This window comes from Anas acuta, chromosome 9 (genome assembly GCF_963932015.1).
Source record: "Anas acuta chromosome 9, bAnaAcu1.1, whole genome shotgun sequence".
In the NCBI taxonomy this organism is placed as follows: domain Eukaryota; kingdom Metazoa; phylum Chordata; class Aves; order Anseriformes; family Anatidae; genus Anas; species Anas acuta.
Window position 1 is genome coordinate 12,582,765 of NC_088987.1, and position 25,899 is coordinate 12,608,663.

Genomic DNA, 25,899 nt, shown 5'->3' on the forward strand with positions numbered 1-25,899 from the left:
TTTGACTTTAGCTAAAACAAAACAGTCATACAGGGTCAAAGCTGCATCCTCTTTGGCTATGTGGCCAGGTCTGATTTAGTTTAAGAACAATTACACTTGCATTTCCTGTGTTTAAAACAGGGACCTTAACATTGCTATGAAAAGAACAATGATACAAAACTCAAGCTCTCATAACTGAATTAGTTCCCTAAGAAATCTTAATTTGCTTCCCTTCTGTATAGTGATAAGACTTTAATTATGTGATCAAACCGTTCTGTCTTCTGGATACCTCCATAATTAACTGCACAGAGTAAACTTATCTTCATTATATGGTATTGTGCTCAGATCCCAACTGTAACTGTATTGCTTGCACTAGGATTTTATTACAAAGCCCTCTGTCTAAAGCCCCATCTCTTTACAAACTGATTCTCTATCAGGTCATGTGTAAAAACAGAAATCAAACTGATTTCTGTTTTTACATAAGAACCTGAAGAGTAGCTTACAAAAAGTATTGCAGTGAAAGCATCTGGTCTGAATGCACTTCTGAAAGACTTCTCAGAAAAATTATATTCAAAAGTTCAGTTATCAATTCCCAGGTGATATCTAGAACTTCACCACACGATCATACCTAATTCACTTCTGAGAGAAGTTACACCAAACTCACTCATGACCCTGTACAGAAGTGACCTAGTACTCTGCAAGTCTCAGGTGTCTCATATGAGGCTCTTTCCTTTCTTCATTGTCCTGCTGCTAAATACTGGCTTCCAGCTCAGCTACACTACCTGACTAAACCCGTGGTCAGGCTGAATGGTTACTAACACATCACACAAGTGAGAACTTGGCATTTTAGCAAGAATGTGATTGAATGAATGCTCACAGAACTTCACAGACATATCTGAGATTTTTCAGAGGCTTACAACTTGGTTGAGTTATCACAAGGACATCAAAAGGCACAGTTAAACAGTGAGCAAATACCATATTTCAAGTCACTGCTTTCATGCTAAGGAACAAACACTTATTACTAAACTTGTGGGGTTGTAAAAATTTCCCCTGTACCCACTCTCAGCAAAAAGTGTAGTTTCAGTTTGATCTTTATAATCTCATCTATGGGAAATATTCTTTTTGAACAGTTTAAATTTAGCAACACTACAGGTATATAAACAGGATCCCATAATGTAAAATGACAAGCATCACTACCTGCACCGCTGTAATTCGTGAGAGGCCTAACATGAAAAATGTATACAAAGCTTTTAATTATTAACACACGAAGTGAGACATTTCCACCCTCCCAGAGGAGTTCTCAATTTCATAACTGCCTGTATTATGATCATTTCTTGTAATTGTTGTCATTGCTGATAACTTTCTGAATTATTTGTACAGGCTTTTTTGGAAACCAGAAGAAACACTGACAGAGTAGGTTTCTTCTTATGAAGTTTTGGTTACTTTTTCTTCAGTCACTGGTCTTTTTTCTGTATGCAGTGCTTTTCTACATGATGGCTCAGTGCAGCAATCAACGATTTAAGTCGAAAAGGAGATGCTACATTTCTCATCTAGACTTCTACTTGTAAGAAGTGATTGTCAGAAGTGTAGAAGCCTGCATTCATTTAACTCGTTAGCACTATAGAAAGGCCTCAGCAGGACCACCAGGAAACAGAATTTTCTTCTTCATCCCTGATGCCATGCAACAGTGCTGCTGGCTAAGAGAAATTACAGCACTTTGCATTCAGCGAGCACAGCTGGTTTAGCCACTAAGAGGCATTTCTATCAATGCAAAAGACCTGATACCATTACTAAAGAGCGATCAGTTTCAGCTCAGCTGGACTAAATGTAGCTGCACAGACCTACACAAAGGTGAGCAACAAGGTATGCAAATGAATTCCCCTCTTCCTAGATACTCCTCCTGGGCCTAGCTCAGCAGCAACTCAACAAACAACATATTCCATCAAAAGGGAAGTTTTTACAAGTTTATAAGAGGAGAACTGCTGCCTAAAATCAGGTGCTCAGATTCTCATACACACCTAGAACAGGCAAGAAGCCTGCAGTGGCATGAAGCATGTCACCCTATGTAAGTCATGCTCAATAAAGGTAAATTAAGCTAAACACAGCGTGACTCTTGGAAAATCTCTCCCCTCTCAGAGTGGTTCCAAGACTCAATAAGCTGAAACAGCTAGTCAGAATATATTATTTTTCACGTTTTTAGGCAAGTTATATTACCAAAAATGCAGTTTGAAGTAAAATACAGAAGAAAAAAATATTCTTACCGTACAATATCAAAACTTTGAACTGAATCATTCCAGAAATACTTCACACTGTGATGCGTGAAATAACGAATCTGCAAGGGCAACAGACATGAATATCAAACCGGCACCACTTAGCACTTCTCTTCTGATTTGACTTTATTTTGGACAATGATAGAAACTGAATTCTGAAAACCTACACTGAAAACTGAAAATTTTTCTTTCAAAACAATCTTTCAAAAATTCCACAAGGTCCAGTAACAACAGTTACTGAGGAAAAGATCTCTGCTCCACCTAAGGAGTCAGTTAGCCTCTTAGATAAATGAAGTAACTCACATACTGTACTGTGTTGTGTATGCCAACTCAAGATACTATTCACACATCCTTTGAAAGTTAGCAACTACAGTACTGAAGGTCTACTTACAGGCAAGTATTTTTTCAAATCGTTTTTATTCTCTTCTGCAGCAGATTCACAAAAATGAACAGCATGGCCATTTGAAACCTTGTGTACAATAGAGTCCGGATTCTGTAAAGGATTGGCTCCCAAGGAAGGCATAACACGAACTTTTGCACAAAACCATATCTTGAATTCATCCTTAAGGAGAAAAAAAATGAAAAAAGGTTGATCAAAACAGAATTTCAACACCACATTACTGCAGTAGCTGTAGTAAAGTCAAGCAAAACAAGTCAACAGGTGACAGAGTCTATACAGAACTAAAGAAGTTATCTTCAAATTAATATTAGATGACTTAAGAATACATCTCTTTCCACAATTCTGAAAGAATGTTTTCTGCGCTGAAAGGGTTGAAGGTTTTGTGTTTGTTTTTTTGTTTGTTTGTTTGTTTTTTTGTGGTGGTGGTGGTGGGTTTTGTTTTGTTTTTTAAAGTCATGAATCTTAGTACTTGAATTTTGACATTTTCAGCTCTTGAAGAAATATTATATTTGTTCTGTAGTAGATGGGACTACGAGATTTCTATGCACGTAGCTTCATCCACCCTGCAACTTAAAAGAACTAAGGATATATACGAAGATTATAACAACAGGGGACTGCACACAGCAATACCGGAGGAAAAATATAATCTGAAATCATACTACACATGGACCTGTACTTTTACCTTAATTTGGCAAAAGTAACGTTGCTGACCAAGACAGGAAATAACCTGAAAAACGTGTATCAGGTTATATGAACAAGGTAGCTGCTCTGTAACTTTTGATGAAAATGGTATCCATTCATTTAATTCTTAGAACTCAAAATCAAGAGACTTTATTTTCACCATGTTCTCTGCAAACAGCTGTTAGTCTTCCCACATGTGCAGCAAGGCTATATATAGTACCAAGGAGCACAGTTCTGCATTTCTATAAAACATAATAAAAACAAAATCCTATCAAAAAACTATAAAGTAAAATCACATCTACCTGGCAGCCAAGAATCTGTACAATTTAGCACGCAGCAAGAGACATGAAACAACTCCCAACTTGCAGAAGCACACCCCCTTATCTATAGGCTTACGGTTGTTCTCAGCAGAACCACTTCACAGTCTTTAAGCGTCGTCCTTCTGCACGTTGCTTTCACACGCCACTCAGGCATCCAGTAGAGGAGGAGGAGAAGAAAGCCACCAGAACAGATCACTCCTACAGTAACTAGCACCAACTTCCATCGACATAGCTCATAACCATAGATCTCCTGTACAGAAACAGAAACAAATAACAAGCAATGAGCCTGGAGCAGAGAAGATAGGGGACCTCATCAATGTATACAAGTAACCAAAGGGAGAGTGTCAGGAGGACGGGGGCAGGACCTTCTCAGTGGTGCATATCAACAGGATAAGAGGCAACAGGCACAGACGCAGCAAGTTCCATCTGAATACAAGGAAAAACTTATTTATTGTAAGGATGACAGAGAGCTAGCAGAGGCTGCACAGAGAGGTCATGAAGTCCCTATCCCTGGAGATGTTCAAAAGCCAGTTGCGCATGATCCTGTGCAGCACACTCCAGGTGACCCTGCCTGAGCAGGAGGTCAGACTAGATTATCTCCAGAGGTCGCTTCCAACCTCAGCCAATGTGTGCGTGCACATGACTCAATCTTGATTGCTCCAGCTTGGGAAGCCAACATTAATTTTTCATAAAATGCAATATTAAAGGGAACCAGATTTTAAAACTTTTTTTTCCTTTTCTGGAGAAGATTTTTTAAAACATACTACATGATGGGGAGGTAACAAAAAGGACTGGTTGGCTCAGTCAGAAATACAAAAATCAGTAAAAGCCTTGCAAATGGAGAACATACACACTGTTTAAAACACTTCATTATAGGACCCGTCTCCTTTCTGGACTGCTCCACAAAGACTTAGCCTGTAACACAACTCACCCTAAGTCTCAGAGAATGATCATGTTTTTGGCCATGGCCAGCACACTGCACAAGCAAGTTAAGCATTTAAGAAAAAAAAAAAAAGCAAGCACATTTGGTTTTTCTCAAGTGTAGGTTTTAGCAGATTAGCATCTGATTAGCTAACATACAGTTTTGGATTACTGGTGCGAACAGATTTCCATAATACTTTCTAAAAAGCTATGTAAAAATTGTAAACTTGTACATTTGTAAAATATTACTTCGTAGTAAAGGAACTGGATCATTTTGTCTGCTATTTAACAAGAAATGCTATTGTGAAACATTAAGAGACCACAAGCAGCACTATCCAAGGTTATGTACCTTGCACCAGCTGGAAAAAGCCTCTTCTCCTATTAAAAAACCCACAGAGTATTAAGTGTGCCTTGGTCAAAGGCATGTACCAACTTAACCTGATGACAGCTGGGAACAGAACATAATTCAGTGGCTTACTAGATGCCGTGCTGCATTCCTGAGTTTCGCATTACATCACTAGATTATATTTCCTGCTGCAAAATGGCACTGAAGTTCCCATTGAGTCCCCACCTGCATTGTTCATATTAACACCAACTTTTCGCATACTTTTGAGAATTTTCATTAAACAATATTATGTTTACTAAGAAAAGGCTTTTCAACATGTTTGCCTCGTAGCCTTCTCAGCTTACAAAAAAAAAAAGAGACCAAACCCATTATTCCCTGATATCCCCAAAACACCAGAGGCAATATTAAATTCTTACCATTAAAAACATGGAGGTGAAAGATAAAGGGAGAGATTAATGCTTCTTTTGGGACAAAACAGAAGTTATTCCCTCCAAAAAGTATTTATTTTAATGATCAAGCCATAAGCAGTGCAATTTGACTTTCTGATGTCAGGTGCCTTTACCTACTCCGTCTGAAAGGTGCTGTAATGAACAACTTTTTCTAGGAGTGTACATGAAGAAAGAACATGGAATTCAACTTGCAGGAATTCATCTTTTTAAAAACAGAAATCCCTATATAGCCCAAGTATTTTCTGCTGTCTGTAAAAAGGACTAGAAATTCAAAGTTCAGCTGGTGCTATATTTGTCAAATCCAATTGCTGCATCTTTCAGGAAGAACAATAAGAAATACCTTTGCTCCATCAGGAAGCAAAGTTTAAATGCTACCAAATACCCATAAAACTGCTCTCTGTGTTTTAGGGAGTGGGGTCTCACCTGAATAAACATGAATATGCAAGAGTAAGCAGAACTAGATTACGGATAATTAATTTGTTTTAAACAACAAGAAAAAAGCTCCAGGGTTTGGAGAAAAAAATACCTTGTTCCACCTCCATTTTCCTTTAAAAATTGCTAAACACCAGTATCTGTTATCTGTTGTATTGCTGACCTAAGCACAGCCAAGCCAGCACCTTTGCAAAGGCTTTCAGCAAAAACATTCCTTATCCTGAGACTAGATTTCATAATGCCTGAAAAGATTACAAGTACAAAACTGTTGTTTTAAACTGACTCTTTATGCTTCCTGATGGAATATGCCCCATCTAGACAAAATCATAAAAATGTGTTTCATTCACTATATAAAAATAGAGTACAGAAATAATTACCATCTCATCCTCCTCTGCTTTATTGACAAATTTCTTTTCTTCTTTCTCCATCTTTAGTATGATATGGAACTTCGCAACTGGAGATATGGAAGACCTTTAAAAACAAAATAATTAAAAATTGAAGCAACATTACTGATTCTATGCCTAAGTATTAAGATTAGAAGTTTTTTTTTTTCCTTGAAGTACATACACATAAAACACACTGACAACATATGAATATAGATCTTGAATTTGCATTGAAGTAATGACCCAAAGAGCTCCAGTAAAATATTAAGATTTAACACAGGATGAAGATAAGCGAAATATTGCAGAAATGGCTGGCTTTGAAAGAGAGAAAAGTGCTTGTACTGATTTACCTTACTACATTCTACATACAACAAACTAAGGGTTTTTTCCATACATTCTACAAGCTTCACAATGGAAATGTAAACTAAACGTGTTACAAAAGCTTAAAAATAGGTGAAGATTACACACTCCTTTCATTCTATGCTGTCATAGGTTCAAATCAGATGCTTTCAGAAGCCAGGCTATCCTCAAGGAAAGGTGTTGTAGTACTAAGATGTGCATTTCTCATTGAAGCAGAAAACTGGTATGTGTTTAAAAAAAAAAAAAGGCAGAAAATAAGGACAATGCTAGAAAGATCACATGGTCTTTATGTTCCCAGCATAATATCTCTAAATCAAGACATGCTTAATGGTTAATTAGTCTTTTGCCTGTTTTCCAGTTCTTTTACTATTGTTTTGAGCAACCTGATCTAGAGGAAGGTGCCCTGCCCATAGCAGGGGAGTTGGAACTAGATGATCTTTAAAGTCCCTTCCAACCCAAACCACTCTGTGATTCTGTACTTTATAAATTTGCTTCTTAAAGTAAATTCCTTACAATTGCAAATCTTGACAGGTGCTTTGAGGACAGAGTATAAACACACATTTCATGAACACAGAAAAGCAAGAGAGAATATCAAGATGTCTATGTGATGAACCTATTGCAAACAGATCCCTGCTCCAACAGGGTCTGACTACAGACAAAAGGCTACCACATACTACAAGGCTCACCAGAACTTTCAGCATCACAAAGAAAATTAAAGTTGCTAAGTCCAGAAGATAAATTTCAGAAATTAAAACTGCACCTAATTTTTATTCAGGCACCCTGTTCCCCATTAACTACATATGATTTATAATCCATGAGCCCGTACCTCATTTCCACAGGACCACCTACCATAGTTAAAGACATTGAGTAGCCAGTACTTACCTGCCAAAGTATGGATAGGTTAAGCATGATTCTTGGCATCAACACTATAACACTAATTTAATTTACTGCACACATATTAATTTCTCTAGATACAGCCCTTTTTACCATAGCACATAAATACTCCTCAAGCATTAAGGATGCATTTTCACAGCACAGCAGGTATCAAGGTTATTGTAATTGTCATTTTTCAGGCAAAAGGTGATCCCCAAATAAAAAAACAAGGTGAAAGCCATCTGCTTAGCTTCATCTCAGCTGCCCATTGAAAGCTTGGAGACAACTGTTCAGATACTTAACATTAAGTAGCATTATGATAAAAACACAACTATTACCAGGTTCCTTGCTATCATTAAGTCCTTGACATTTTCACTCCTCTCAAAGCCAGCCCCTGGACTGAGGCAGTTCACTTCAGCAACACCAACCTCAAGAAGTCCTTACAATCCACTCCCACATCCACCATCATCACATCCTTGCATAATTTGAGACCTGCTGCCATCTTTCTAAGCCAACAAATGAAGGAGGAATCCAACAATGGTTTGCTGCCCAAATTCAGATCTCTGTAATCCGCTCCCACCTCTGACTAAAGCTCTAGTGGAACAAACACACACACAAAGCTGAAAGCTGGACCACAACACGGGGCTCTTTTACAAGTGAGAAACTCAGCACTTCAGTTTGTTTGGTGAAGCTTTTTATTTTTCCTGTATCACAGGAGGCTGATTTGGTAACAACTGTCCCCTTTGATAGAAAGACCAGCTTGCACTTCCATCATTAAGCTGAAAATTTTCTACTACTGTCCAATACTGAACTATCTTTCTCCTTCTGTCCTTTCTGGACTATCTTTCTCCTTGCAAATTAATTTGGAAATTGAGACAAAAGATATGCATTACTGATACTTCCTCAACTACTATGTATGTCACACAAGTTCTAAAACACATTTTGGGCTAAACTGCTACTTTTATTCACTAAGAAGTTTTATCATCTGGGGAAAAATATTTACAGAAGTCAGTTAATGAAGTCTGTCTTAAACCTATACAGGATTGCTACAAACCTTATGAGAACATTTTTTGAATTAGTAAGTCAAAATTTTTATGTGCACTACACAAATCACATACTTCATGAAAAAAAAAAAGTCACATATCCAGAAAAAGTCATGTATTTACCCAACAATGCTTGTAACAGACTTCACAGTGCCATGGAGAATTACTACATCTATCAAACTTGAAGCAGCATGCTCCTACACAGACAGGTATTCCCCGTTACACACTGCAACATCAAACCCGTGCCTGCAGGCTCAGCCCGAGCCTCGATAAACAGACCTAGCTACAACCATGCTCGATACAGGAAAGCAAAATAAACGCTAACAGCTTGCAGACCAATAAACTTAAACAGAGCGCCTTCCCTCCGGCCAATGCATCAGGACAGGCAGCACCGCGGGCACAAAGAGGACTGCTGGAGTTCAGGGCCATCCCACAACGAGAAAGGAGCGTCAGGCTGTGAGCCCAAAGAAGCACAAGGGGAAATCTCAGCACTTAGACTGACAGCAGCAATTCCTGTGTTTTAATGAGTTCTTTGAACAGCTGGGTAGAATCACACAGACAATACACAAGGATCATTAGGAAAGGCTATTTTTGACTCACGTCATTAGCTCTACCTGCATTGTTTTATACAAACTCACCTTCTGTGCAACGTTCAACTAATACATGCAATCTGATAGCTCACATACTGCCCCAAGTTTTCCATGCTAAAGCGAAACACAGATCTCTAACCTTAGAAATCATTACAAGTCTTTTCTTAGCTGGTAGACCCTGAAAATCATGACTGCTCAGCAATGAAGAACAGTACACTTTCTTCTCTGATCTTATCCCTTCCAGCACATCATCAAGCCATGCTCAGCATCAGGGGTTAAATTGCTAACTACCCTGGGTTTGCTTCTCCCTAATCTCCCAAAAACTAGAGGTGACCACCACCACCCCAGGGTTGCCTTCCCTGGAGTCAGAGCTCAGGCTGCTGCATCGGACTGAAGAAAGCAGCAGCAGCATCTCACCCTGCCACTGCAGGGATCTGCATTCGATCTTCACTTCCTCCTATGGGAAATTAAACATTTCAATACATTAAATAATTATTAATTAAAGAATTAAATGTAAGCCCTGGACTTCTCATCTTACAAGAGAGTATGCCAGCTTGCTAGTACTCAAAGCGAGGATGAACTCAACTCACAAGAAGCAGCGTGGACTCAGCAGTATTCAAATACCAAGTGCCTCTGATCCAACTCCCTAGAGCAAACACTAGAGAAACCCTCTCCCCATTTAACAAACGAGGAATAGCAACATAAAGGCAATATTCATTTTTAAAGGAGCCAAAAAACAATGCAAACAGTGAAAGTTACCATTGCTCCACTGAGCATAAGCTTGGGTAATTTTCAGTCATTGAGCTATTGTATCAGTCAGAAAAGTAGGAAGTATCAAAAAAGCCTGTCGTGGATACACTGTTTTGCCACAGGCTACAAGAATGAAATCACTCACTTTTAGAAGAACAGATAATATAGGTATAACGTTAACAAATGGCACAGAGAGCAGCTGAACGCTGACTAAATTATAAATAATTTTAAGAGAACAAGCTTGAATCACAGGCTTAAGCAGTAAATCTGCAACTTTATTAAAACATCACATACTTCAGAGCTAAAGTAGATTACAAATAGATCACTGGAGAAATTACAGCAGTATGCAGAGCTCTAAAACCACATGTATCCCCAAAGAGCAAAGAAAACATTGCATCTTTTCCTGAACTACTGCACTGATAACTATGTGTTGATCTACCATGACTAAACAACCAGGATGCTAAGAAGTTTTACCAAAATATTTATAGGCAGTTTGTAGCAAGTGTAAAAAGGTGCAAAATAAATGCATAGCAAATGGAAAAAATGTTAAGAACTGCGGTAAGTCTCAATCAAGAAACCTGAAGATTCTGCAAGTCCTAATTTCTGAGGACTACTAGCTTAGCTGAGGTCAGCTAACAGGTGGCAAAATTAGCAAAATACTGCAGTTCAAATCTTATCTTCCAAGTTTGATTCAAGACATTTTCTCTGTATTCTCCCCAACGTTTGTCCCAAGTCTGTAATCCTTAAACTAATTCAGCTTCAGTATACATCACTGCCATCAGTTGATTCTTCCAGTTTTTCATTTCAACTGGAAAAATCATAATGGCAAAAGAAAAATGTCAAGGGCTGGAAAGACTATAGTTACAAAAACAGAAACTTGATTCCTCCTGCAGTTACTGGATAATTTAAAGTAAGTTGCATAGATGAAAATAATTTTTTGACAGCTCAAGACATAAAATCCATGTATGTATATGCATAAAAAATAAGTTTATATATTATACTGTGTAAACATTTGTCTATTTAAAATACACAATTAACTGAATGTACAAATTTGTATCTTAAATATTCCCTATTTTATTGTTTTCAGCTATCTGTAAAAACCCTGAGATAACTCAAAGTTTCTCTTACCCCCAAGCAGTCTAGCAGCCGTCCTCTGCACTTGCTTTTGTCATCATGAGTTGTGAGGCCGCTCTTAATAACTCAGACCCTATCTACAAGGGAAGTCCTGACAAATGAACTATTTTGTCTAAAATCTAAAAAAAAGTCTCCAAGGGCCTTTCAAACTGTTATCAAAAGATTAACATATCAAAGAAAATTTGGCACTTGGAATGTGCTTTTTTTTTTTTTCCTCTGCTGTGCACGAACAATTGCAATACTGTAATTGGGCTCGGATGGAGGCTGTGCTTCCAGGCATCAGCCTGCCGGTACAGCTCATTCTATTCAAGCCACAAATGCTTCCCAAGGATCCTAGAGACAGTTTCAGGTCTATGCATGAGCCCTGATATTATCTGCATAGCTCAAAGCATATGTTTCTGACCAAACCCTTCCTTGTATTTACAGCTGTCATGAGGAAAGACAACAAAATTCATTTTAAGCTGCAAATCAGTGATAAAGAAGGCAGTTGAAAAACCACACATTTTTCATTCTAAAGGTTTTAGGTTTTGTCACAGGGCATACCGATGTGGTCGCATAGATTAAACTAAAAGAGCTTTGGACATCAAGTTGTGCAGAGCTAGAACAGGTAACTCAGTCACTGCCCCACCACTGCAGAAATTTACTTTTCTGTACAACGATCAAGCAACACTGCTTTGGTAAGATGATGAAGGGCAAATCCAGAGATATTGCAAAACAGACAGGAAAAGCTAGAGACGGGCATGAAACAGGCTGAATTTTAAAAACAAGTATGGGCAGAGATTAATACAAGTTGATCTTCCTCAGCTCCCTACATAATCACTGTCACTAAATAAACACCTAAATTTCTACAGGAAAGAATTCAGACCAAGAAAATCAATTGGCTCATCGAGAAAAAGATCATAAAATATAGCTCAAAAACAAATCGTGTTTCTGAAACCTAATTTAGTGTCTTAATAAGCAACCCATCTGGCTTTGGGTCCAAAAAGGATCCGTTCTGGTATCTTCAGGGATTACTGAGACACTAAAGATTCCTTTCCAGAATTTACTAACACCAAATATATCCTCCATTAAGAGGAACTTCACAGCTCTGGAGTTGAAAATTAAGTTTCTAAATGACCTGATTTCATCAGAGGTCTTTCAAATATCTAAATTAAAAAAAAATAAATACCATGAGCAGTCCTCCTTAACCATAAATACTGCCTGTTGCATAGCAGACATCTTATTCAGCTGTACCCTGACTAGCTGTCAAAACACAGAAAATCCTTGTTTTGTTCTGAAAATAGAAAGCCAAACATTATTTCAGTCACTCAGAAATCAAACATTTCTCCTGTTTACAGACGTGCTCCCAATCCTTTATCTCGAGAAGGAATCAACCTACCGAGGTAGCAGACCTTACAAAGGCAACGTTTATTACCAGGTTTTATTCTTGTTCCAGGAGCATGCAATCCCCACACATCTAGAGCAGTTACCAAACTGAGTACAGTTTTCCATGCATTATGGTAAAGGCTTTCAGCATGCCATACAATGAACCTACGAGTTGTAAGCAACTGCTTTACACATACAAAACACCAGCTGATGTTCAATCTCTGCCACACAGGCAGCAGTGAAATGCAAAATTGAAGAAATACTCAAACTACAACTGGCCAGGAAGAGGTGATTATCTGAGAACACATTAGATATCAAATATGTTCCATTGCTCTGGAAAGATGAGAATGCAGCCTGGGTCGTGGCTGTCCATTAGCAGAAGAGAATGGCAGTACTTTTTACGAAGTGATTACCAGAAGAAAAGCACTGACCTTCCACAGAAGTCAGCTTTTCAGATGTGGATCAGGTGCTGCATGGGCACACTTGGCACATCCAAGGTGATGGTGCTTTCGAAGACTGCTCTCCATGTGTACCTCAAGCCTAATGCCAAAAGTTGCTCTGAATGAGTTTACTTCATAATTTGAATCTCGTAGGATGCTTATATGCATCTCTCTTATCCAACCACTAGCAATAGAAAACAATTAAAACGTTCCTTCAAAATTATTCTAGAGAGATCAGGAATGTCTAGGAAAAAAAATTCTGCACAAATTTAACCTGATGTCAGAACTGCTATCAGCAGACAGGAAAGAAGTTCTAGGTACAGTTTAAAAGCTCACAATCTAGAAAAAGCACGCTTATAAATGGGGCCATAAAAATAGTAGGAAAAGTCTTATCAGCTATTACTACTCAAGTCCACAGCTCCTGCCCTTGCAAATTGCCAGTGAGTGCCACAAACAATACCTGAGCTGAGTCTGAAGCCCTGAGTTCATTCAAAATGTGCTGTACCAATAAATAAATGGACGAGCAAACAAGGTTAAGTTGTAAAAAAGAGAAAAAAGACAAATGATTTAGGAGCACACTCTTCCGAAACTGTATCACATAACCCATTGCATACTAAAATAAATCACTGAAAAAAAAACAAAGTAGAATAGAACATTTCAAGCCTTCAAGAGCCAAAACCAAAGTTTCAGCCCACGGTGTCTTGGAAAACAGTCCCATATTTACATTCTAGTCGTCCTCTTTCACATAAAAGGTCTTATTTTAGTATATGCGAAAATAACGTCGTCCTTACCAAAATTTCTCCGCTGGCTGCTTTTGAAAACATTGGCAGAATCTGCAACCTGAAAATGAGCGAAGGACTGTTTTTAAACAGACTTGGAATTACAAATGCTCAAAGGCTACAGGAATGTCCTGCTAAAATCCACATTAAGACATTTTGTCTCTAAACAGCGTGTCACCAGGATTTTATCTGTCCTTCACTCATCGGCCAAGGCATCTCCTCAAAGGAAAGCTTCCACAGCTCCAGCTTACAGCTTCTCAGTTTCTAAGGAACTTCCAAACACATCCGTGCCCGCACTAGGCATTTCTGCACCTCTCACGTTCGCTGCTATGGCCCCCTCAACAGTGACTTCTTCCACCTCATTTCTGTGACCAGAGGCACACCTGTGACAGACGGGATCATGCGACACCCCTGGCTAGGAGGGATCCACATCTGAGCTGCAGCAGCAGGCTGAAGACTTCTTGCACCACCTGGCAAGCACGACACCGTGCACGCACAAAGTCTTGTCTTTGCCTGCCCCTGGAACACAAAGCCACGTCACTCAGAGATCATTTCCAAACTGAAACAAATCACACGCTTCATACCTGTTGCACAACTTAGCCTAAATCCTAGGGATATTTTTTTTTATGACCGTAGAAAACAAAGCTTACCGCATTTTACTTCAACATACACTATTACGACCTTAACTGTGTTAACTTAAAATAATACTAAAAGACTAACAAGTTTAACATTAATGTTTATTGCTAGTTTGCAACCCAAATTACAAAAACAAGAGATACTCTCCTCGAAGGGCACCTTCAATGTGAGAAACACCTTACACGAAGGGAAGCTGTTGCCATTTACAGTTCTCCTGTAGCTTGTGGCTGTGCCCCTAATTATAAAATTAACCACATAACATACCATAAACGTTTGGATACAACATACAGGCTGAAAGGACTATAGAAGATCAAAAATCCTCCAGCTGTATTTTGAAGGGAGCTAAGGTTATAATTTGTACTACAAACAAAGCTTAACACTTTAGTCAACTAACCCAGTTCTAACAATAAGAATGACATAATAGTTTCATGAATACATGGAAATTTTACAAGTACACGAGCTAAATTTTAACAAAGCCCTCCACTCAATACCTATTTTATCACTTCCCATCTTGGGCTTTCTGTTATAATACAGGCTTTTGTTTCTGTGTTTAGGCTTAAGGAAGACCATTGTATCCAACAATCACCAAACCAAAATTGTATTTACATTTGTAGAGTGTATTCTTTGTAAAGTATACTTTCTGCAGGCTGTAATAGCAATTGCAATGTTTACAGTAAAATCCATACTACATTAAGTAAAGATAATCCTATATCTAACAATGAACTCATATTGTAATACATCATGATAACAAAGTACTACAGCCGATACTAGACTGAAAACTTTCTAACTGGTCGTCAAATCCTTCAGATGCTTTTAATCAGATCAATTAAAAATTTTCTGCTACTGCAATAGCATATGCAAAAGTTGAAGACACATTAGGAGAGGATTTAGGAAAACAGTCGGTCATATCAAGGACAGCTAGTCAAGCGCTTCATCACTTAATCTTCCTGGAATCTCATTTATCTTACTTCAAGCAGCCGCTACTTACATTTATGAAAATTTTCATCTGAGAAATTAAGCACCAAAAGCCAACATTCCCCAATGCATGTTCCCACTCTCAAGCACACAAGAATAGCCCGTTCTTTTATTTTAAATTTCTGGATCCCTGACCTGGCTGCCATACAGGAAAGAAGGTCTGCACCACAGTCAAGGAATCCAATAAAGCATACATTTATTTTAGATACTTATCGTTTCTTTCCTATTTTGGAATGGAGAACACTAGACATTTGGGTCAGAATTCAGGAACTCTGACAAAGGGACAACAAAACATTTTCTTTATTCTTGGAAGGGAAAGATAAACTGTTTCAAACATCTTGGGTAAGGCACGGTGCCGTTACACCCAATATTAGCCTTCAATAGCCGAGCACTGAAGCCCCTTTCAAGAATGCCCTCCTTTTCCACACGGAATGAATTTGACTCAGACCTCCTACATGTATTTCATTAAACAACCAAGACTACCACGGTTAGATAACAGAGATGGCAAAGATGCCCCATCCCAGCACCAGGAGAACCGCAAGCATTCCAGCAGAGAATTGGGAGTCTGAAGACCCAGATGCAGCAACAATGGGTCCTTTCAAGGAAGCATTTCCCCTCAGGGGCTGTGCCAAGAGCCAAGCCTTTCCTGGTGGCTGCCGCCTTATTGTGCAGTGCAGAGTATCTACTTCCCTGGGATGTATTTGCTTTTGTAGTATGGATGCTCAGTAAAAGGAGGCAATGACTTTTTTTTTCCCCCCTCTTCCTCTGAATTCTTGGAAAATTTTTTGAGGGTAACATCAGAACATTGGAATCAAATTTCAAGGAGACGACCAAGCGAAACCTAATTACATCAGATGAACCTTCCCTTAAAAGTTTAGACATTTAAACTTTGTTTCTCCAGAAGCACATCTAGGTGGCATAGGTATGACTACAGGATATTCAGAGAACCAGTCACATTCATTATAAGCAAGCAAACTGCTTCAGTGCTTTTATTTTCTTTCTAATCCTAAGTACAATTGAGTACCTCTTGCTGTTCTCTCCACTGAGCCTTCTGAATGAGACAAAGTTTTTCTTCATACTTTTCTTCTGAATGAGACAAAGTTTTTCTTCATACTTTTCTAAGTTCATGATATACAATTTAAGGTTCCTGAGGTTCAGGTTACGTGGCTAAGTGCAGTGTCTTCCAAATTCACAAAAATTACAACAAATTATACTCCCTTCTGATTTTTCCTTAATGAAGTGAAAGTATTTCCATGCAAATAGGTTAAACTTAAGCAACTAAACCTGGGTTTTTAAAGTTTACTGAAAGTGCATTTTTATTTTCAAGTCATACTGAACTGATATAAAGCCTTAATCTTGTACCACATTCACTTTAGTTAGATCAGAAATGCTTCAATGGATAGAGCTCTCCTCGTGTGCAAACGCACCAATCAATAGAAATACTATGCACAACATTGCTAAAACTGTAAGTATAACAATCTAAAAAATTAAAGTTGAATTATGTTCTTTGACACAACCTTTTAAGATGTCAAGCAGGACAGCTTACCTTGTTTGAATAACCAAAATAATACTTAACAGAAAAATCTGCAAACCAGTTTCATTCAGAGACTAAACAGCTACAGAAGAGTATTTTCTCATGCTCAAGAACGTATATAACCTGACAGCTTAGTTCCTGAAAATGATTGATTTACTCACAGAAGTACCATATGAGGTAAGACGAGAAAACAGAGGGTGATGAGTTATGCTCTCTGTCCACAGACTTTAAGTTTGACAAAGGCAAGAAGAGAACAGAAGCGCGGGACTGTAACATTAAACTCAACTCTGCCATGCCTGTAATGTAAACTTTGGCCCACGTCCATCTAGCTACTATGTCCCAGTCATTCAAAGAGAGTCCTACAAACCCAGAAGAGCTTTAGTTATTTAGTGAACGGTTATCCCTCCGAGAAGGACTTCTACAATCAGTGAAATTAAATGAACTCACAAAAGCCTACTACAATACATTTCATCGCTGCCCTTAAATAACTCAGTCTAAATGGTACTCGTGTACCTCTTGGGAATAATTTCTACAACCTCAGCAGTGGGAGACATCTCCTGTAAATGGAAACAGACTGCAAAATCTGACACTTGATCTCCCTTAGATTGCTGCAGTCTTCCCAGCACTGATTCTGACAGGCAGTAAAGGTCTTCACAACTGCTGCTTCCACTAAGCAATAGCTTTGGGCCATCTTTCCATTAATATTTAACTTTTAACCTGCATAATTACCTAAAAGTAGAAATCCTCCTTGAACAGATCACATCTGGAGCACTATTGATGTCAGCATTTCAGTCACCATTTACACGTTTTCTTCCTTCCTAAACGACAAGCAGTACTAGAGATAAGTAATGCAATCTAACTGCAATATACTATACAACCTCAATTATTGGAGGCCAACCCTCAACTACATCATTGAACTTTCCGCTCCTGGTGTCTATTACTGCATTAAATTTGTCCTCCAGAATATAAACTCTTGCTGCTCTTAACACCAATCACTCTGGCAGATCTAAAGGCTGGAGATATGATGTGACTGTAATTGTATTTACTGATGTGGAGGCACGGTAGTATACCAAAATGCACAGGATTAAATTCACTTTTCCATACATTCCAGTTATCTTAAGAATAAGTCACCAAAAGAGGACTAGTTGGATCCTTTGTTTTGACGTAAACTCTACTACAAGCAGTCTAAAGCAATTCTAAGAGTGCATGAGAATAACAATACTTCGGATTGCTCTGCTGGCAATTGGACTTCCTGCTTTGAAAGTTATCTGTCCTCACTGAGGCTTCCTCTACTGGTGTATGTACTGAAGTACGTGTCCTTCAAAGATCTCCAAAGACAAAGCTGGACCTTCCTAGTCACGGTTAGGCACTAGGACTACAATTTCAGTCTAAAGCAGTAATTTGAAGCTACTGAGACTTCCAGAATAACTGAAAATTTCTCAAAGCTCCACTGCACTGAAGTGACAGACACACACTCCTATGCTGTAGAGCTTCTACCACAGAGAACCTCCCGCCAGCACGAGGGCACCTACTCCATTTGCACGTAGTGACATGAAGCACAGCATCTTTCCACTGATCTGAGCAGCGTGGTCCAGCCATCAAAACATCTGCAAGGTCTAAACTCACTTTGTATGACCACAAAAGCATACATGTTGTGTGATGGACAAAAAGCATCCTCTGCATTTTCATCTCCTAGTCTCAACACACACTAAAATTGGAATCCTTTAAAGTGGGGTAAAAAGTACAGCCGTAGAGAGCCTGGTCTATTCCCCAACCCAACCCAACTACACCTGCCTTTCCCAACACATACTAGCTTGTTCTTAATGGCCACAAATAATAAATAATAGACTTCTCAAAGTACTATTTTCCTGTAGAAAAGCTAAAAGCACAATCTGTGCTTTCCCCGAGCAAATGTAATCTCATTTCAACCTGTCCATAACAGCCTCAGAAAACAGCATTTCCTTCTTATAAATTTAAAATACTTTAATTCTGTTACATCCCCCTTAGCCTCCTCATCTCCTGCAAAATAACTGATTTTCTTCCATCTTTACGAAGTTGTTTCCTCAAACTCTGATCATTTGCATTTCTCTTCTCTGAACTCTTTCCAAGTGCTCCAAATTCTTGAATTTTGGCACCTGAAACAGATCCTGTGTGCACACCGAGGCTATACCAACAGTAAACAAAGCTGAGGGATTTCAGCTTTACATCTCACTGACAATACTCATGTTTAAACATCCCAGCACGATATCTGCCTTTTCTGAAAGCAGTGTGACACTGACTCATGTTCAACTTGTGATCCAGTACACCCCCAGGTCCTTTTTCTAGTATCTAACCAGTTATTCCTCACTCTGCATTTGCACAGCTGATAATTCCTGCCTAAATGCAGTAGTCTGCATTTGTCCCTATTGAATTTCATCCCATTTTTCAGGTAATTTTGAACTCTCATCACATCTTCCAACACACAGTCCCTCAGAATTTAATAAGCGCGCTTAATCAGCCAGTTGACTGATGCTTTCATTAAAGGCAACTGTATCCAGGACAGAACCCTTCAACGTAACCCTATTTCAACACTGAATCATTAATTACTGTTCTGTGAATAGAATCACCTACCCAATTTTACACTTTCCCTAAACTACTTTCCTCCAGATCATGCCTCCATTTACTTACGAGGCCATTAAGATGTGGAAAATCTTTGTCAAAAAAAAATAATAAATCAAGACTGGCAATGCTTCTACCCACAAAGCCTTCTGCTCTGAAATAAAAAGATACTAGCCCTTGATGTAATTATTCTCCCACAAATAAGTCCATGCTGCTATTCTTCTACTTATCTTCCAAGAACTTGAAAACATGTTTGCTTATTTATCCCAGTTTTTTTCCATTAGTTGAGACCAAGTGAACTCTCAGACTTCCAGCTCCTCTTCTTCAGCTCTCTTCCATTCTAAGTCTCTGAAGACTCGTCCTTTGCCAGATTTTTAGTACTTGTGAGTACTTCTAGGTAATCTTTTACCATTTATTGAGCTTTTTTGAGTCATTTTAAGAATTTTACAGTAAAGCTTATCATGGTCAGCTGATGTAGAACCATTTAAGAGAATTACTCTCCAGTGCAAAATCACAAGTATTCATACAAGTATTAATAAGATTATCCACCTGTGTGAACCTATGTTAAAGAGGACAAGCAAATTAGGCAATGAGCACCTTAAATGTTTGCATCTTCTGCACATCTCTAAGTTCTCCACTTAATCAAGATCACATTTTTCCAATCTTCCTCCTACTAAAAATGTACTTTTACAAGAACATTGCCGGCTTCTATGCCTCTTGCTAGTCGCTACTCCGTTTGCATTTTGGCCTTTCCAGTATGTCCCCACTGATTCTTATGATCAAATCCTAAATGTTCTTTACAGTGCAACTTACTTTCTCTTTCTACATACAATTTTTCTTGCATTCAAAGTCAGAAAAAGCTAAAAGTCAGTCTTACTACTTTTTCAATTTCTCAAAACTCCTTCCATTTTGCTGTTGTCTTCTACCCTTTATAAGGATCACGAGCTCTGATTTCATACCGTTGTCATTTATCACCTTTCATTTTTACATCCTTTAGGTACACTAAAATCTATAGGAGTTGCCATTTTTGTTGTTGTATGTACCTTCTAAACTGGAAACACATTACAGAACTTTGATAAAGGCCAAAAAAGAAACAGAATCGGGTATTTTTGGTTTGGAGGACTGTCTGTAGGTAGGAAATACTACACAAAATCCCAATCCAACTAAAGAAGGATTGGACTTGCTACAGTTTCCAGTACCTGGTGCTCTTCCAAAGAGCTGCTGTAAGATGACTAATGCAATGCCACGACTCTAATAAATCAGAACCACAAAAAGAACTCAGTTCATTTAAAGACAAAATACATGATCCATGCAAAGAAGATGAATCCCAAGTGCAGCTATTTCTGGTAAAACAGACAGGATTATGAACACGCTGACACTGCACCACTTCAGAGTGAGCAGCTGGACTGCCCAGCCACGGACACACTGCCAAGCCCATGCACAGGGCTCCACGCAGAAGGTGCTGAAGGTTAAATTTCCTTGTGTAAATAAGAAAGAGAGCTACAACACACAGCACTTCAAATTTTTGTGTAGACATCCTTCGTTCATAAATCCCAAGCAGGAAGAGTGAAACACCTATCCTTTGTTATTTAAGGCTGCCTTTCAGCTACCAAAGATTGAAGTTTGCAGTGTTATTTCACTCAGGAATAAAGGTGTCAGACTTGAGGCTATAATACAACTACAGTTTACTACAAACTGAACATTTGTTCTCTGCTAAGCAGATTACTTAACAAAGGAAATAGCTTTTTTATGAATGAAAACTATATTTAGCTCATTGTATAACAGTGAAAGGGAAACACTTCAGCCTTACTGCTATTTCAAATATTTTTTAAAACATCTACTTAGGCAATTTGATTTTTGAATTAAGATTTCTTTTGTACTAACTCTACCATGATAAACATGGCCAGATTCAAGCAGCAGTCAGATCGCTGGGTTTCCTTCCCCACGGAAAGAACCCAAAATGTATTAATTGGCACACCACCATGCCTACAGGTCCACGGCAGACTTGCCCATACTATATGCCACACTACTGTCGTCTCCAGCCAAAAAAGTGCACACTCACTCGATTCCCCAGTGCAAATTTCTAAGTAATTCAAAAGATGAGTCTAACTATGCTGAAGAAGCATTTACTTGCACTTTACACTGACACTGTTTGAAAATTGAGGAAATGAAATCTGAGGAACTCAATTTCTCTAGTTCCCAGAAGTTAAAGTTTTATAAGAATTACTTAAAGGACTTTCTTTCACAACATTCTTAAAGGAATGCAATCTCTTCCTTCCACACCAGCTACTGGCAGGCTCATACCAGACAGACATTTAACGAGGAAAGTGTTAAACAGTTCTCTCCAAACTCTGATAAGGACACTTAAGTACACCTCTCAACTCAGAAATTCTGCACGCCAGAAGGACAGATGCCTACAACCAACTTTAGACAAGCTAAGTCAAAGTAATCTACTGCTGGCATTTACAGAAATAAAGCAAACAGTATCTGAAGGTTTCCAGGAAAAAAAAAAAAAAAGGAACAAGGGTCCAACAGTTAATATGCTTAATGAATACCTGGTTTTTCCACATCAATCCCCTGTTCTAGTACAGATTGCCTCTGTGACATGGGCAACCCACTTTGACCTGGCTTTAACAATAAAAAAAGTTTTTCCACAGAATGCCCCTAGAATAAATAGAACTTGGATCTATGCCACTCTAAGTCTAGGTTCTGTTGGCTACCTCATACTCCACACAAAAGACAGCGGAGACACCACCTCCTTGAGGCAAACGAGAAAAATTCTTCTGAAAAATTCATCAATACATTTTTTTTTTTTTTTTTAAAGGATTCATTAGGACCTCAGCAAAACTGTTTGCCTGATGCATCATGCCTGTCACATGGCGTGCTGGCCATGAGGAGGCCTGAAATATGAAGTTTCTCAATCTTACTCAGCCACCATGATGCAACTTCCCCCATGCTGATCCTGGCGGGGCCCTGCTCAGACTCCTCACTTCATCTTCTAGTTAGAGATGGATTAGTGCCTGCCCCAGACATCCAGCCCTCTCTGGAGAAGGGCTGAATAAAAAAAAAAAAAAAAAAAGAAGAAAACAAAAAAAACAGTTATTCTAGAAGTCAATTAACAAAAAAAAGTATAGGGTGAGAGCATAATAAACTCAGTCTGGAGGGTGCTACTGAAAACACCAAGCAGAGAACCCTGAACAGCACCACTACCAGAAGGCTTTCAGGAAGCCAGCAGCTGCTGTCCAGCAGCTCTGCCAGAGACAGTCTGCAGGCTCACTGGACCTCTTTCATGGAGTTTCTTTTTCCTTCTTGTGGCATGGAGGGTCAGCTTTAGCTGAAACCGAAGTGAACATCTCACAGCTTTGTGGGATCTCAGACGGAGCGGGTATAACTGGAGAGGTAGGCAGAAGGGAGACAGGCAGCCAGAAGCTCAGCAAGAGGTTCTGAAGGAGATGAAAGCTGAGCAGATACAAGCCTAGAAAGGGATGAGCACAGCTCATCGGGCTAAATCCAAATGTAATACCCTATACGCTCGTGAAGTTGGACAGAGTTTCTCTAAAAGACGGAGACAGTCAGTTACCATGGAAATTGGAGCACTTTAGGAATCCAAGCAACATCGAGTCAAAAGGCGTAACTAGTAATAGCAAGGCACAGGAGTACAATAAAAACATACCACTCCAACAGTCTAGCCTAGAAACTGCTTTTTACTTCAGCAGACGCTAACCTAGACAGAAAGGGAGCCATATCAAAAAGGAAAAACACGCAGCAGCAAATTACACGCTAAATAGAAGGGTTTAACTGAGAATTAGAGATGAGATAAAGATTAGAGATATGGAAGCTGAGCAAAAGAAAGTGTAACTGGAAAGTTCGACACTGACTTGCAGCACAACATCAAACAGCAGAAGCTGGAACTCCAGCCACTAAGAACTAGCAGATGATGGCTACCTCCCCATCCTCACCAGGTCAGTATCACCACCTCACTGCAGGTTAATGGTATGTTACGTCAGTACTTGCTCTGAAAAAGCTTGAAAAAAACACACGCTGCTCCTTCAGAGACTGATCTTGGAGACATGACTTGCTGCAAGTTATCTGTGGCAAGGTAAGTCTTCCTGCTTTGTGCTTGGGCTGCACAGAACACTTCGGGTGGCAGAGCGTAGAGGTACAAAAAACTGCCAAGGCAAGAGATTCATTTTCAGTCGCAGTACCAGCTTGAACAAGAACCTGGGGAAAGGCCTGCAGCGTGCCCTGAGCTGTACCACATTGCACTTGGCCTTCTGAACCACTTCTCTGTCCCTCACATCAGCACCACAACATGTCCCTCACCCTTTTTCTGAAGCACTGCAGAAGCCAAGTAATTCCGATCACATCGGCTTTCCCTAGCTGACCTAGGCGCTCCCTCTGGAACATCCCAAGCTGTCAGAAGCTGCTGTTCTCGTGTTCTTCCCCATAGGTGACTACACTGCTGCTAATACACAACACTGGTATTCCACTAAACCATCTTATCAGCACGTTTCTTGGAACTCATGAGTTAGACCAATATTAATAAATTTTCCAATCAATCCCTGTTTCTAGGTTTACATGGCTTGTGTTCACCAAAGACTGTAATGCTGCGTCCACAGTTCACTGAGAGAAAAAGCAGCGTACAAAACCAGCTGCATGGAGCCCTGCCGCCGTGCCACGTACCACGACAAACAAACATTTCCTCAGTGTACACGCAGTCAAGGTCTGCTGCTGTCACCTATGACACCGATACGTGGACACTGAGTTTAGTGGCCTGGTTTGTTCCATACACTGCATTTAAATAACGCCAAAGAAGCTGCTTCTCCAGAGGTTCAGAAATTCAGTGTTCTGCAATAGATAACACAATACCTTAGGGAAGACAGGTTTATGTTAATAGAAGAAAAGAGCAGCAATTCTTCCAAATATGATGAGACCGACGGCAGAAAGATGTAGCTAACCTGTCTGAAGAGCCAGTGTGTGGACAAATCTCATACAATGGCTGAGTCACCTACAATTAAAGCAAAAAACACAGTCAGAGGGATAAATAGGCTCAATGAAACTTAATCTTAATCGCACCAGCTGGGAAAACCGCTTACAGTTCTGGGCAGCATTTACAGCAAAGAATGTGTTCTGAAAAATCCCAGAACTGGAAGAAAATTCCCAATAAGGAGAGATTAAGGGAAGATGGACAGCAGCACAGCCGGACCCACGGACAACCCGTCAACGCTTTCAGATGCCAGCCACCTCGTGCTGCCGGAGGCTGCCTCGGGGAGCACAGCAGCACCCGCAGCACCTGCGGGCACAGCTCGCGAGCCACGCTGCAGGCGTGGAGCTTCCTCCTCGTCACCTTGAGCGCCCCAGAGCCGCCTGCGGGGCTTCAAAACGCACAAACGCGGGAGACGCCTCACGGAGGGGGGGGGGGGGGGGGGGGGGGGGGGATGATGCCGGGTGCCCGGCGGGGCCTGACTCAGCGCCGGGCCCTCCGCGCTCCCCCCGGGGCCGGGCTCTCCAGCGGGCCCCGTGCCGGTTCCGGCGCCCTCCCTCCCGCCCGCCTCCCCCCAGCACTCACCGGCGCCGCCTCAGCTCAGCCCCATGCCGGCGGCCCCCCGCGGGACCGGGACCGGGACCGGGACCGGGACCGGGTCCGGGTCCGGGCCCGGCGCTCCCCGCCCCGCCCGCGGCTGCCTCGTGAGGCGCGAGCGGGCCCCGCCGCCAGCCGGCTGCACGCGCTGAGCGGGACGGGACGGGGGGGGCCGGAAGTGACGCGACCCCGAGCCGCCGGTGTCGCCCGCCGGAAGGGAGGGGAGGGGAGGGAGGGGAGGGGGAGGCCTCCGAGGGGAGGGGGAGGGAGGGAGGGAGAGGGAGAGGGGAGGGGGCGGGGCTTAGGGAGGGGGCGGGGCTAGGGCTGGGGGGGGATCGGGGGGGGGGGCAGGGCTCGGTTCCACTGGGGGGCGTCTGGGGCTGGGGGGGGCACAGGAGCAGCAAGGTGGGGATGGGGGGCACAGAAACATTAATGGTGGGCTGGGGGGGGCACAGCATCACTGAAATGGGGCTGGGGGGGGCACAGAAACATTAACTGTTAGACTGGGGGGCTCATAGAGCCATTAATGATGGGCTGGGGGGGGCACAGAACCAAGAAGGTTGGGCTGGGGGAGTCACAGTATCATGGAGGTTGGGCTGGGGGGGTCACAGAATCGTTAGTATTGGATTGGGGGGGTCACAGAGCCATTAATGTTGGGCTGGGGGGGCTCATAGCATCATTAAATTGGGCTGGGGAGTTATGGAACCATTAAGGTTGGGCTGGGGGGGGTCACAGCATCATTAAATTGGCCCGGGGCGGGTCACAGAATCATTAATGTTGGACTGGGTTGCTCACAGAGCCATTAATGTTGGGCTGAGGGGGTCACAGCATCACTGAAATGGGGCTGGGGGGGGCACAGAACCATTAATGTTGGGCTTTGGGGGCCACAGAACCATTAATGATGGGCTGGGGGGGGCACAGAACCAAGCAGGTTGGGCTGGGGGAGTCACAGCATTGTTAATATTGGACTGGGGGGTTCACAAAGCCATTAATGTTGGGCTGGGGGGGGCACAGCATCACGGAAGTTGGGCTGGGGGGGTCACAGCATCGTTAATATTGG

At 40.8% G+C, this 25,899-nt stretch overlaps 1 protein-coding gene across 4 annotated transcripts in view; it reads right to left on the reverse strand.

Moving 5' to 3' along the window:
- The window catches only part of ATP13A3 (ATPase 13A3), a 56,027-nt gene extending 30,990 nt beyond the window's left edge, over nt 1–25,037 (reverse strand). For 2 of the 4 annotated variants that reach the window (XM_068692755.1, XM_068692751.1), the window contains exons 1-6: nt 24,828–25,037; nt 24,217–24,266; nt 6,176–6,269; nt 3,727–3,900; nt 2,641–2,811; nt 2,241–2,311 (exon numbers count right to left, since the gene is read on the reverse strand). In XM_068692755.1, the coding sequence (XP_068548856.1) occupies nt 2,241–2,311; nt 2,641–2,811; nt 3,727–3,900; nt 6,176–6,226 (467 nt within the window). In that variant the 5' untranslated portion in view covers nt 6,227–6,269; nt 24,217–24,266; nt 24,828–25,037. Of the gene's footprint in view, nt 1–2,240; nt 2,312–2,640; nt 2,812–3,726; nt 3,901–6,175; nt 6,270–13,527; nt 13,844–24,127; nt 24,267–24,827 lie in introns of those variants that run through there. The other 2 variants (XM_068692752.1, XM_068692753.1) reach the window with 2 other exon arrangements.
- Between the last annotated feature and the right edge of the window lie 862 nt (nt 25,038–25,899).